General features: G+C 41.4%; 1 protein-coding gene across 2 annotated transcripts in view; it reads right to left on the bottom strand.

The window, feature by feature from the left end:
- The window catches only part of trim44 (tripartite motif containing 44), a 41,372-nt gene that overhangs the window by 16,323 nt on the left and 11,859 nt on the right, over positions 1–13,190 (bottom strand). For both annotated transcript variants that reach the window (XM_068723291.1, XM_068723292.1), the window contains one exon: positions 7,977–7,999. In XM_068723291.1, the coding sequence (XP_068579392.1) occupies positions 7,977–7,999 (23 nt within the window). The remainder of the gene's footprint in view (positions 1–7,976; positions 8,000–13,190) is intronic.

The raw sequence follows: 13,190 nt of genomic DNA, 5'->3' as shown, positions 1-13,190 counted from the left end.
GTTCCGCCTGAATTTACAGTCACAGAGACAGTAAATTAATGCAAGACCTGGGGAAAAAAGAAAAGAGTGTGATTTCCCAGTCTTAGCGACTCAGTAGGGTGTTCAACACACATGTTAGATAGCACAAGGTTATCAGGAAGGGTATCTGTTGAAGCCGATATATCAAAATATAAACCTCTGGAAGATTTAAAATGCTCATACCAGGAAGCCTTGTGAAGTTGACCATCAGAGATTAACCTATTGTTGCTGTCCTGTGCACTGGAGCTTTTTGAAATATTATTTGTCACACTCCCTTTCATGCTTTTCCCTTCTGTATTACCAACCTACCCGGAAAGCTTACTGTAGTTCTGCTGTTTTCACCGCTGCCTTTTTTTCCCTTTCCTCTTCAGCAGTCACCCCACATCTTTCTCGGTGGAGCTGAAATACATCTCTACGGGCTCCACTTCACGCTCATCTCATCTCAGCCTGGTTACACCACACCTGCACTCAAAATGTCATGTATCACTATCTTTCACAGCAGTTGTTCCTTGCGTGTCTTTAATACTAGCATGCAAGTATGTTAACGAATTGTATTATATTTTAACTTGCGCAAAGTCAGCCAGATAAGTAAAATATAGACCACAAAGGTTCTCAACCCATTGCTTTGTGTTAACCCTTTTGTCATACTTTAAAAGGCAAAGTTCATCAAATATGAATATTTAAAGAGTCCTATGGTGCCCCTTGTTAAATTGTTTAATCCATCCGTCTTATCAGCTTTACAATGAATCAGACGATCATTCCTTTTCTCAAGGTATAGAGTCGCTATGCTGACAATGAAGCACAACTTTGCACACATACAACAACAGCAGCGGTGGGAAGGCAAGGAAAAGGTGAGCGAGAGATGTATTTTACACACACGGATTAACAATCCATTAATCATTGGCACAACAGACTCAAAGCATCAGCACACAAACACAGCAGTAATCCCATTCTGCCTCACTATAGCCTTGGATGCATCACAGAAACTTGCCGCCGACTATTTGCTCTCTAGGATTACAACACAGGACATGCAGCACTCGCCAGAGTTCTCATATCTATCTACACAGATCAATAATGAGAAGCACTCTTAAAGCTCTATGCACTGTGTCCCTGGCTCTCACCGACCAACACTGCAGGACAGGAACAACTAAAATAAGCCAGTAGTAGTGCCACTACAGCTCTGGTGAAATTCAAAATCCTGAAGTACATGCAACTTATTAGGCGTCGGTCAAATCCAAAATCAAAAGAAGCCATTTCTGTTAGAAAATACATTCATACCTTTAATGTTCCGCAAAAATACATCCCTAACTGTCTGATCTCGTTTGCATTTTGACATGCGGTCATAAGGTCATGAGTCATACTTGCCACTTTAACAGGATATTTAATTAGACATCTTCCATTTCAAAACTTGCTCTTTGAACCATCATATTGAACTGGAAGGTTTGGATGGAATCTTTTGGCTCTCGCATGCAAAAATGAGAAAGATTGGTGTTGCTACGGTGTGAATTACCTCATTTGTATTTCAGAACAGTTTGAGTAGAAACAAATAACTGCCATTAGTCATCACAAGTGACACACTGACACACACACACACACGCACACGTCCACTTATTTCCCTTATTTATTCCCTTTAACACCTCTGCACACACCCCTTTCCCTCCGTTTCCAAATACTTTGATGTGTCATGCTGGTGCCGGCAGTATCCATGAAACACATACGAGCACCCACACAAATAAAGACTGGAGGAACTTGTGCATGTGGCATGAATTATGCATGCTTATAGTCTCTTATCATCTAAATGCATGTCTGTATTTGGTTTGTGTGCTTTGCATTCATTAGGGACCTCAGATCCACTCCTGTAGAATGGTGATGGCCAAGAGGGGGGGGGGAAGAAAGAGAGAGAGAGAGAGAGAGAGAGAGAGAGAGAGAGAGAGAGAGAGAGAGAGAGAGAGAGAGAGAGAGAGAGAGAGAGAGAGAACTATACAGGCACACATACAAAGATAGAGAGAGAATATATAAATAAAGTAGTTTTAGTACAGTCATAACAAGCAGCTGGGTCTTACACACTCACACAGGAAAAAAGATACAGCAGATGCATCTAGCTGCAATATTTTTTAATTATTAAATGAGGGCATGTTGACACACACACACACACACACACACACACACACACACACACACACACACACACACACACACACACACACACACACACACACACACACACACACACACACACACACAGAATGGGATAAAGGCGAGAGGGCCTGTCGTGGCTCCTTTTGTAGGAGGCGATGTACATTTTTCATTTGAGGAAATGCAGCGTTCTCCCTCCATTCCCTTATCTCTGGGCTCTGTCCTGTGTCCTCCGGCCACGCTCCCCTGACACCTCCCAGCGTCACTCAACCCATCTATTTGACCCAGCGAGGGGCAGGCAGCTCAGACTGACGGTTGAGATGTGTCCCAAAGTGGCCGCCTCGCCTCCCCATCAGCCCCTTTTCCTTTAGCTTGTGTGTTCATGTGAATGTACACCATGATTGAGGACGGTATACAGCTTTCACTCAGGGAGACAGAGTGAGCAAATTGTCCCATTGCTCTCCTCTGTCAGCCAGCATGCAATGACGGCAGATAACAACGAGGGATTGGAGAAAACTTCTAAACGGAGAATATAGAGATTAAGTATAAAATGTATTGAATTATGTCAAGTCAGCGAGGGTCTTCAAAACTGAATTACAGAGTGAAGAAAGTGTAGAGCACGTTAGTCATGTATAGATGTAAATGAATGTAAGCCACATACAGTATATGTGAGTGCATGTTAGAGACAATCTGTAAAGTGGAAAGAATACAGAGGGATATTAAGAGACAGAGTCTGCCCACTTTCCAGCTGTGCGTGTGTGTTCTGGGCCACGCATGCATGATAAAGTGAGTGAAGCCGAGGACAGGAGCTCCTGAGATACAGTAGTGAGAGTGATTGATTGGAGCAATGAATGGGGGGGACCTCATATTGTAATTAGAAGTGCTGTGCTTCCCAGCAGGCTTTACCATTTTAGTGTGATTACACTGTGTGATTTATATGCTTAGAGGACCTCCATCACTCTTGCTAAGCAAACTTGCCACATGCCGCGATGCTTTACCTTTTCTTAATTCAGATGTTTTTTTATAGATTTGCTGATCATGAGGCGGATTTAAACTCAGAAAAAAACACGTTATCAGCTGAAGCTACTGAGTTTTATGCGGCTTCTTGGTTTTGTTTTGTTTAGGAGATCAGATACAGTGACTGTCAAACAAAGCTCTGACATTCCTTGCATCCCAGTTATTTATGCCCTTTTGTTTCCCTTCGTTTGATATGTAGGCATTTTGATGATTTTTTCTGACTCTCCCCTATTCCCTTGTATCCTATTCTCTTTCTTCTTTTGGGGTGACATGTGTTTGTACAGTGAGCTCTGGGGTTTCACAGACATGTAGCTCTTATTTCTTCTGTTTAAATAATTTCTCTCTGCAAATAAAATAAACCTGATGCAGATTTTGAAAACAAAAACAAGAGGGAACCGGGTGCAAAATACGCTCACACAGATATGCCCCTTACAATCCACATGCGCTCCGCTCTCATCATTTCATTCCCGTGTCATGCATTTATCCAGTACTTTTACCTGCACTGCATACACTTTTTGCATTCACAATTATGTTAAATTCCTTCTTTGGAAGATATTTTAAAAAGCTGTACCATTTACCTGTAAATGTAAACTATCATAATTATATAATTATAAACCTTTTTTGTTAAAACATGGATTGCCTGGCATAAAGAGCTTTCTAACCACTATACAATAAAACAATCTGCACTTTCTAATAAATCTTCCCTAAAGGTAAAGACGAGACAGAGTACTAATGGGTGCAAGAAGAGCTTGTGGAACAGATGGAGAGTCACATCAAGTAAGGATTTACTATTGTAGATGAGTGTTCATGCATTTCTTTGAGATCTGTCTGACTAGAAGAAAAAAAAGTCATACCATGTCTGAACTGCTGAGAGAAACTAGCCAATCAACTGGCAAGTGTTACGAACAGTTCTTATTCCGTTTTCTCAGGAAACATCTTTTCTTTAAGGCTTCCCATTTTCATTGATATTCTTCATATGCTCAGAATGACACGTAACAAAAACACAAGGGAAGGCTCTCCGTGGAAAGCAAAGAAAACAGCCAGCAGCATCTGACAAGACTTCAAGATGATAGTGCTTCCAAAAATACTTCACTGCTTTTATAGGTGGAGTTTAACTTTTCCAATGTTGACTGTTATCTGCATTTATAACAATTTTTTACATTTCCCAGAAGTGGCAGGAAAAAAGCCAAATCATCCGGCACAATCAGGGTCAGAGTTTAAGGTTTTGAGCTATAGTATGTATAAAATGTATCTGTCATAATAGACAGCTACGCCCCAATTTAGCTATGTCCACAAGGCTGTGTTGGAGCAAGCATTCATTTGTGTGTGTTTTACAATTACAATTATCATGCACAACAAGCAAACTGTGGATTATTTCATGTGCTATTTGGAAGGGTCATGATAATGAGCAATTTCATATTAATGCTGATTCCTAGCTAGTCACCTTGGCTGCAGCGTTATTTGGCAACCATCCAAATAACTCCACATTGTAACTATGTATGCAATGTTGCAAAGCTAATGAGCTTTTGTTAGCTTGACTTTAACAAAAATATTAGATCATGTCTGCGAAGGTATTTTCTTTTCTTTTTGAGAGCAGTGCATCAAACAGACAGACAATGCACCAAATGTAATCATTAGCTCTAGTACCAATTAGAGGTTTGTGTGTGCCAAAATTAATACCAACAACAGGAGAAAGAGAATATTTAATTTAGTTTTTCTGAGGCCGTATGCCTCAGAAAAAGTCATAAGTCATCAGAGTTATGAGTGGAGAGTAATTCTTATCATTATAAAAATCTATACCTTGCCACTTCGAGTGACAGCCAAACCCGGTTGGTGGCTTGATTAAGTGAATCGAGAAGTTAAAAACTGTTAAAACTTTTACATTTTTGCACAAATATGTCGCTTAAAAGTTTGAGGTGATCTGTATTTGCTGACTTGGTGAATCAGAGAACATTAACTGACTGTGAAGCATAATTGGTTGCTACTCCTGTGAACTTTACAGAAAAGGAGGAAAAACACCAGATGAACACCCTTTGCGGAATGTCCCAACGACTCCTTCTTGGTGGCTAAACGTCAAAAATTCATGAGCTAAAAACTCTTAAGTCGTAGAAGCCTAAAGACAGAGAAATACTTCAACGTATCTATTCAAAAAATAAATATTCTGAAGTCCCAACGGAACAGTAAATATAAGTCTAACACGCGGATTTCCTTAGAGTACTTCTCTTTTTGTCTCATTGACTGTCCCACTCTCTTTGCTTCTATTTCTCTCTTATGCACAATATCTCAGGAGACAACGTAAAAGTGCAGACATAAGCCCTTCCTCCCCAGCCTTCATTTGTGTGTGTGTGTGTGTGTGTGTGTGTGTGTGAAGACAGTCAGATACACTCTCATTTTCCTCTTTTAATCAGTATTATGGTGACTCCTGATGTACCACCGCCCTGTGATCAATGAGGGCTCAGAAGGATAAATGTGAAAGCAAATTAATTGTGTGTCTCCAGAAAGACAAGTAGGTAAGTGTAGACTTTGAGGAATAGAATTGTAGTCATGAGTTTAAGTGCAACATTTAATTATTACTCTTCTAATTAAATTTACCTAACAGACACACTGAATGTTTTAATACGGCACGAGATATTAGCATTACTTAAATGTTCACATCTTTGGGCACATTATTGCATGCATTTATAGACACACACAAATAAGACTGCAACAACTAGAGCAGATCCAGATGATATTGTTCTGATTTTCCAAGTAGGCATATTGATGCAAACAAATGCAAATACACACATGCTAATAAAGAGACAAACACATACTGTACAACATGCACACAAGACAACACAACATGCATAAAAAGGGAAAATCAGGGACAGGGTATTGCAAGGGGGGTGAGGGGGTTTATGCCGAGCAAGGCAAGCAGAATTTGCAATGTATCACATTAGAGACAGCAGTGAGACGGTTGGGCTGAGGGGAGTAAAGCAAGATTTATATTCAGAGGAGGACAAATCTTGGCAGGCATGGAGTACCTATGTTAAGGGGCTTGGGGAGAGGCGGGGGATGTATTGATGAGGAAGTCCGGGAAAGATGCGCGTGGGTGCGGGATTGTTGTCCTATGGGGATGCTCTGTCGACAGCAGCAATGTGGGGCTCAGACACTGGATTAGTGTTTCTGCTTCATAATCAATTTGCTGTCTGGGTAGCATTGCATGTAACCCTAAACAACCACTCCGAGCTTGATCCTGACAATTTTTTGTCCTTCTGCTCCGTCTTTCTTCCTTTTCAACCTCTGTTTGCTGCCCCTTTCAAATCTTAAGATGTCCAATCTCTATCGCTCAGTCACTGTAATAAACTCACACATGAAACTGTCCAGAATTTCTAAACATAGTATTCCTCTAACCACCAAAACTACTGTGTATTTCTCTACACAAGGTGTTGTCTTCCACTAGCCACAGTTGATTCTGCACCCGCTGCATTTTAGGGCAATACGGGGCACTGTGGGAGTAACTATCAGTGTGTGTGTGTGTGTGTGTGTGTGTGTGGAGAGATGCATAGGTTAACCTTGACCAAGGGCTCTATGTCACCCTTGGGTCCAAGCTCGCTGCCATCTGCTCCAGAGTGGGGTCATAATACTGGCTGACCGATCAATAACAGTTTACATGTTGGCACTGTGCACCAGCCATGGTCGTGACTTTCTTTGATTAGCGAGGTCCATTATAGTCCGGAGTGGAAATACAGTACATTTCCCACATGCAGGCAGCGCGGCATCAACAGTAAAAAGTGAAATTAAAAATTAAAAATTCTGTCTGCAACAAATATGCATGTTATCCATGAAAACATTATGTTGTGGCAACACAGGATTATAGATATTTTTTTTTTTCAGCCTTCATTTTATCTCGTCTTATCAAATTAATTTTCACAGAAAATGCGTTTCTTTTCTCCGAGGACGGGTGTGCAGACATTTTCTGAAGGTGCGTGTGTGTCTGTAGTGAGGAGGAGTACTTTGAGATGAAAGCCCAGAGAGACAGCCGGGAGAGAGGCAGAGACGGCAGGTGGTGCTAGGAGTGCTCCTGTAACCGGGTGAAGGAGGCAGAGAGGTTTTCAGTGTCAACAGATCAATAAGTGCGAGACTGGGAGAGGACTATCCATTTCAGATTGTCTGACACAGATGGAGATAAAGGTTAAAGACGGAGTCCAGGCAAAATATAAGACCCAAACAAACTGTAAATGCGGATGAAAAATAATGCGGCTGCGTCTGTCCAGTCCAGTTCCTCAACCTCACTTCCACGTACCTGCAGGCACACACAATCAGCTTTGGCATAGAACGAATGTAAATAATACTATGCTGCATCAGAGGGCATGACATGAGCCGACTAACGACACAACAGCTTGTCTTATTACAGTGAATGCACACATACTGTATACACACAGCTCCAACCTCTCAGCCACTGTCCATAGCACTCTTATTGGAGCGGGCAGACTGTCACCTCTTCTGATTCCAGCAGAGAGAGAGAGAGAGGCGCACACACACACACACACACACACACACACACACACACACACACACACACACACACACACACACACAAATTGCCTTGCTGGGGCACCGACGTGACTCGCATGAGGCCGGGTAGCTTTGGAGGCATGGGAGGCTTGATGTGCATAGGTGACTCTGTGTCTGTATGTGAGCTTTGTGAGTTGCTTTAATGAATCACTTTTAAGACGGGAAAAGACTTGGAGGGTGTGTGTTTTATTTGTGCATGTCAAACTATCGTGTTGTGAAAGGGTGAAAATGAATCAAACTGGCAGTCTTACCTTGGCCTGGCTTCTATGTCGCGCTGAAAACAAGGACGGAAAGAGAGAGAGAGAGAGAGAGAGAGAGAGAGAGAGAGAGAGAGAGAGAGAGAGAGAGAGAGAGAGAGAGAGATAAATTAACATAATTAAAATAAACAGGTAAAAAAGAAAAAACATAATTCACATTAACCAGGTTCTGCATCTGGTGTGGCTCTTAATCTGACCAATTAATTTTCACTTTCATCCACCACTTGTGCTCATGTATATTCATGAGCTTTTTAAAAAGGAGCAGTCTGGAACAAAGCACCAAATGAGCCTGTTTAATTGTGATTGGAGCTTAAAAGATTTTTCCATGTCAAAATGATGGACGTGATTTGTTTACTGCCAGGATGGGACCGGTTACACCAGCGCTGCACGTTTATTCATGTGCCAAATGAAAAATGAAAATCACATTTCCGATTCCGTCAATCTCTAGAAGATGTAAATGCATTATTTCACCAGGCCTACCAGTAACACCGGTTTGTTCAGTGTTTAGGATGCCAAACACACTCCATGCACTACACTTGAAATTGCTGTCATGTAACACAGCCTAACTACTTGATATGCCGTTCATAATCTCAATTGGTGTATTTTCAGTCAAGAGGACCTTGAGCACAAGACAGTCTCTTTTGTTATGTTTTATATTTTACCCGGCACTGACTGTACTGCAGCTGTGGACCTTGACTACCAACGCGAGGATGGCTGCGCCAGAAAGGGATTTTGACACTGTGTAATTTACAGCGTCATGAAGGCAGTGGCTTCTTAGCAGCACAGCAGACGAGAGCAGAGCTGATGAGCGGTGGCTGCAGAGCACTGGCTGGCTGGCTGTCTGCCTCGCTGACTAAGATTTGGCTTTAAATTTAATTAGCTTCAGATCTGGGCAAATAAGGTACTTTCAAATATTGGAACTCAGTGGGATTCCTCTTGGTTTACCTTGTCAAACACTTCAACAGACTCAAAAAGAAAATTTGTGAAATCAGACTGCAAAGCTGACATTCACCAGAGAAGCTCGTCACTGGTTGCTGTTAAGCTGCCTCTCTCTCTCTGTTTGCTTGGTTGGTTAACTGAGTTATCATTAGTAGATTGCTAACAGTAGCAGGTTTTAAGACACCCAGAGAGAGGAAGACATAAAAAAATCCCATCCCTGCTTTAAAAACTAATAAAGTGTTGCTGGGTACAAATACTTTTGGTAGTTACATTTTAGTCGATCACCCTCAGGCACGGAGGCCATAAAGTGGACTGTACATGAGATATCATGAATCAAAAGTTTCAAACTATTCTTAAGGGAGTAACTGCTACACTTTGGGAAAATGTTTACGTATTAAACATTATATTATCTTCTTATCTCCTCTATCCTGAGGAGGACAATATCAAAAATGAAGTTATCCTACTACGGAGTTGATGTCCTAAAAATGTCTGCTCTGATATTATCAATGATTCGATAATACTGACAGAGCAATCATTCCTGGTGATCAGATGGAGTCAGATGGTGTTATCTTAATGATAAAAGCAGAACAAACTTTGTTACCATTTGTCTGGTTTCAACTTGGTTGCATGCAACACGTCCTTTTTCCCCCTGATTCTATGTAAGTAAATGCTGAATTAATAATGCACACTGTATTTGATTATAGTGTATTACAGTATATCACAACAATATAAATGGAAAGTCGTTATAGTCCCAGCTGTGCGCTTTGTTTCCATTTGGTCCAATTAAAGAGTTTTTTAGTGCCACTACCCACAAAATTGGAAGAAATATGCTGTTAGAAAGAAACTGACGACTATGAAGCGTTGTTCCGACTGTTATTACCGCACCTTTGCAGCAATATGGGGGAAGAAATCACACCGTCATATAATAATACCAGATTAAACATTTTTTACACTATTCACATAGCCTGGGGCAGTTCAGTCTCTAATGTGCACACATACAATCTCAAACCCTCAAAGCCACCGTAAGAACAACTTAGACATGTGTGTCTGACATTCAAATAAGCAACCTGAAGCGGCTCCTTTCAGAATTTAAAAACAATATCAACGTCATGGAATGATGTGCCCTTGATCTGTTCCAATGGAGCTTAGCTTTATGTGTGCTGCCAAGTCCCCATACAAAAAAATCTGTTGGGACTGCTGTTCATAATTAAACTATGGTAAATTGCTATATGTAATAAGGCTTAATCTGTTTTTATTATACACTGCAATTATCTATAATAAATAACTTTAATGATAAATAATTAATTCAGTCATAATATCAAACATGTAGAAAAAAGTCAGTATATCATGAGATTAGTATCAAGTTTGAGGGCTTCATATGGTGCACCTTTAAAGCCATTTGGGGTTCCCAATCAGCACCACATGATGAATTATTGATAAAACGTCACTTTTTATTGTTTTCAAATAGGTTAGAAAAAAACAATTCTCAAACATGCATTATATACCAAAATTAAACAAAACCGCATGGGAATAAGATTCTTAACAATAAGCCTCATATTATTGAAATGTAGAACCGATGGGAAAACGGCTGCATTGTTTTAAATCAGCCTCAAAGCGCTGTGACCTGGGTCACGGCTGAGACGGGGTTGGGTCTCTGGTGCCGACTCCCAATGCCTCGCTGATGAGGTAGCTTGGCTTTGTTTTTTTATGCACTGTGTCCCAGTCAGGCAGAAAGATCATTTCCTGCCCGGTGACATATACATGTTTTTCTTTGTAATTACTGTACAGTCATCAGAGAATGCTCAAGTAAACAAACTGCATGGGTGTACAGAGTACTGGCACTTTTTAATGAAGGCTTGGAGACTGAGTATTTTGATAATAAAGACAAAGTTGCTTAATATATTCTCCCTCTGGCTCCCACTGATTGGGTAATTTTCTGAATGTTTTTCTCGTCCCCGTTGACCCTCTTTTTGTGTGTGTGTGTGTGTATATATGCGTGTCCACACCTGTGTGTTCCCGCGCCTGCATTAAAAGATAGATGAGAGATTATTAAACTGAACCGGCAGTAATTTGTTTGTTTGACCTCAAGCCCAAAGACTCACATCAATTATGTGGTGTATTCTTTGGGGAGCAGTTTAAAGGAAGGGGTTTATGAAGGTGAGCAACATTTAAATCATAGTTGCCCCACTCCACAGGCCTCCTGTTAGATGGCTGCGGTGGGTGAGCTTGCAGCAGCCATTGCTTTTTCGGACTTGGCTCAGAAGCTGCTGGTCTTTTTCTTCTCTTGGAAAAAAGTCGGAATGAAGGCACCACTTCCAATTTGAGTTTTTTTTTTCAATTTTGAACTAATTTAATCAAAACAACTATTAGTAGAAAACTGTATTGTTTCAGCTCCAGTGTCATAGACAAGGAGCACCCTGCAAAGTTCAGCAGAACTGCAGTAAAGAGGCAAGTGAATGATTGTAGTTCAGTGTACCATCTGTAGACACTGCCATCATGAGACAGACAGACTAACAGTGATCGAGTGAGGGAGCAAGTAGGAGGAGTAATGTTTGAGCCAGTTGTTCTCTGGTTACAAGAGACTCTCTACACATCACAAATGTTTTACTGAGGACAAAATGGCTGCAGGTGTCGGTGAGTTCAGGGGGACTTAACGCAACGACTGTTTTGGTACCCCCAGATCCATTCACTTCACATCTCAGACTACGCACACAACTCAGCCCAATTCACTCGGAACATTAAAAAGATACATCTTCGCTGGATAAGTACTGCATGAGCACCCTCTCTAAACCTGCTCATACCTCTCCTGTGACCATACATTTCTAAATAGCACTGCCCACTCCAGCCATAACTAACACACAAGAACAAACAGGGTAACAATCAGCATGCAATTAGGGCCTTAATGAACTTGGCCCCCCATGGATTCATTTCTCAGCTAGAAAAGCAATCTGCACAGCAGCATTACTGCAGCCTCCCTGGTGCTGTATACAGAGCATCGCCAGGGAACACTCAAGCCTCCTTTTCCTGAACGCGGTGACTTAAGTATAGAGAGCGACAAATGGGCCGACGGGATATTTTAATTTGGGAGGTAGACGCAGTAAAAGCTCCCACTTCAATGTTCAACCAAGAGATGAGAGAGTGAGGTGCTGCAGAATCTGAAGTGATGGAAATGTGTTGGCATCGCTTGCACTTCTGACTGCGTGTAAATATATGAATTCTATAAGAACCTTTCTTTGACTAAGGGGCAGGTATTTTAAAAAAAGAGGAGGACAGTGTACCTAGCTGCTGTGTATATAGCCGTAAGGTTCTGTAGCCAAACACTGTAACATTCATACCTCATCAGTCTACGGCCCAGGATTTATTTTCCTCTAACTAGCTGCATCACACTGACACAGCTGACTGTATGAAAGGAAAACTGCATTTCCTCGCATGAACATAATGTTCGCCTGGATAAATACAGCCGGTCTCTCCTTTCATTTGGAACAAAACTGCGCACTGTGGCACCTGTTTACCGTATCCATGCTTTCCATAATGACTACGCAGCAGATGCCACAGTCATTAGAAAGATAATCCTTTAAGGTGAAGGCCTGGGATCAAACCTCCACGGCTGAAAGCAACCAACCACCCAGCTCAGGTGTCTTTGAGCAAGGCACCACGTCATTACCAGCAATAACATTTGTAAGTTAGGCCACATCACAAGCAAATTAGGACAGGCTGAGGTGGCACTGACTATGCGATGATAGAAATGATAAATAATAACCATGTACAGCATGCACTGTTGTATACTCATGATCAGCAACATAACAGCTTTCTGCTGGCTGGCAAACTGGTTGTAATTGTTTATTGACAAGGCAATAGATCCCTGTTTTACAAGGCTGCCCTTAGCAACAACTTTGGCACCGGACCTCTGTGTTTAAAGTTTGTGTTAATTAATCATTGACCCCATTTGCTTGTGCTCTCAGCAGACCTCGTCATGTGACGCAGCTTTGATCAGATACGGGTCTACGGATCTAATGCACCGGGTTTTTATTCATTTTGGTAACGGCTTTCAAGACTAGACAAAGTCTCAGGCAAACAGGCTCAGGCTGGGTTTAGACTACAGGAGTTTAAAATCCTAAACAATTCTGAAGTTGGGTTGCATTAGGAGAATCTCCACAGACTTCCTTTTCTCTAGTCTTAAACATGCACATACTACAAGATTTGAAAATAATGGCGCGTCACACACTACAGGATATTATTAAGATCATTGTGCCAGAGGGAGCAACACAG

Source organism: Cebidichthys violaceus, unplaced genomic scaffold (genome assembly GCF_023349555.1).
Source record: "Cebidichthys violaceus isolate CVI_PGR_0920_01 unplaced genomic scaffold, fCebVio1.0.p SCAF_3, whole genome shotgun sequence".
NCBI lineage: Eukaryota > Metazoa > Chordata > Actinopteri > Perciformes > Stichaeidae > Cebidichthys > Cebidichthys violaceus.
Note: the sequence above shows the minus strand (reverse complement) of the source record. Positions and strands in the feature narration are given on the sequence as shown.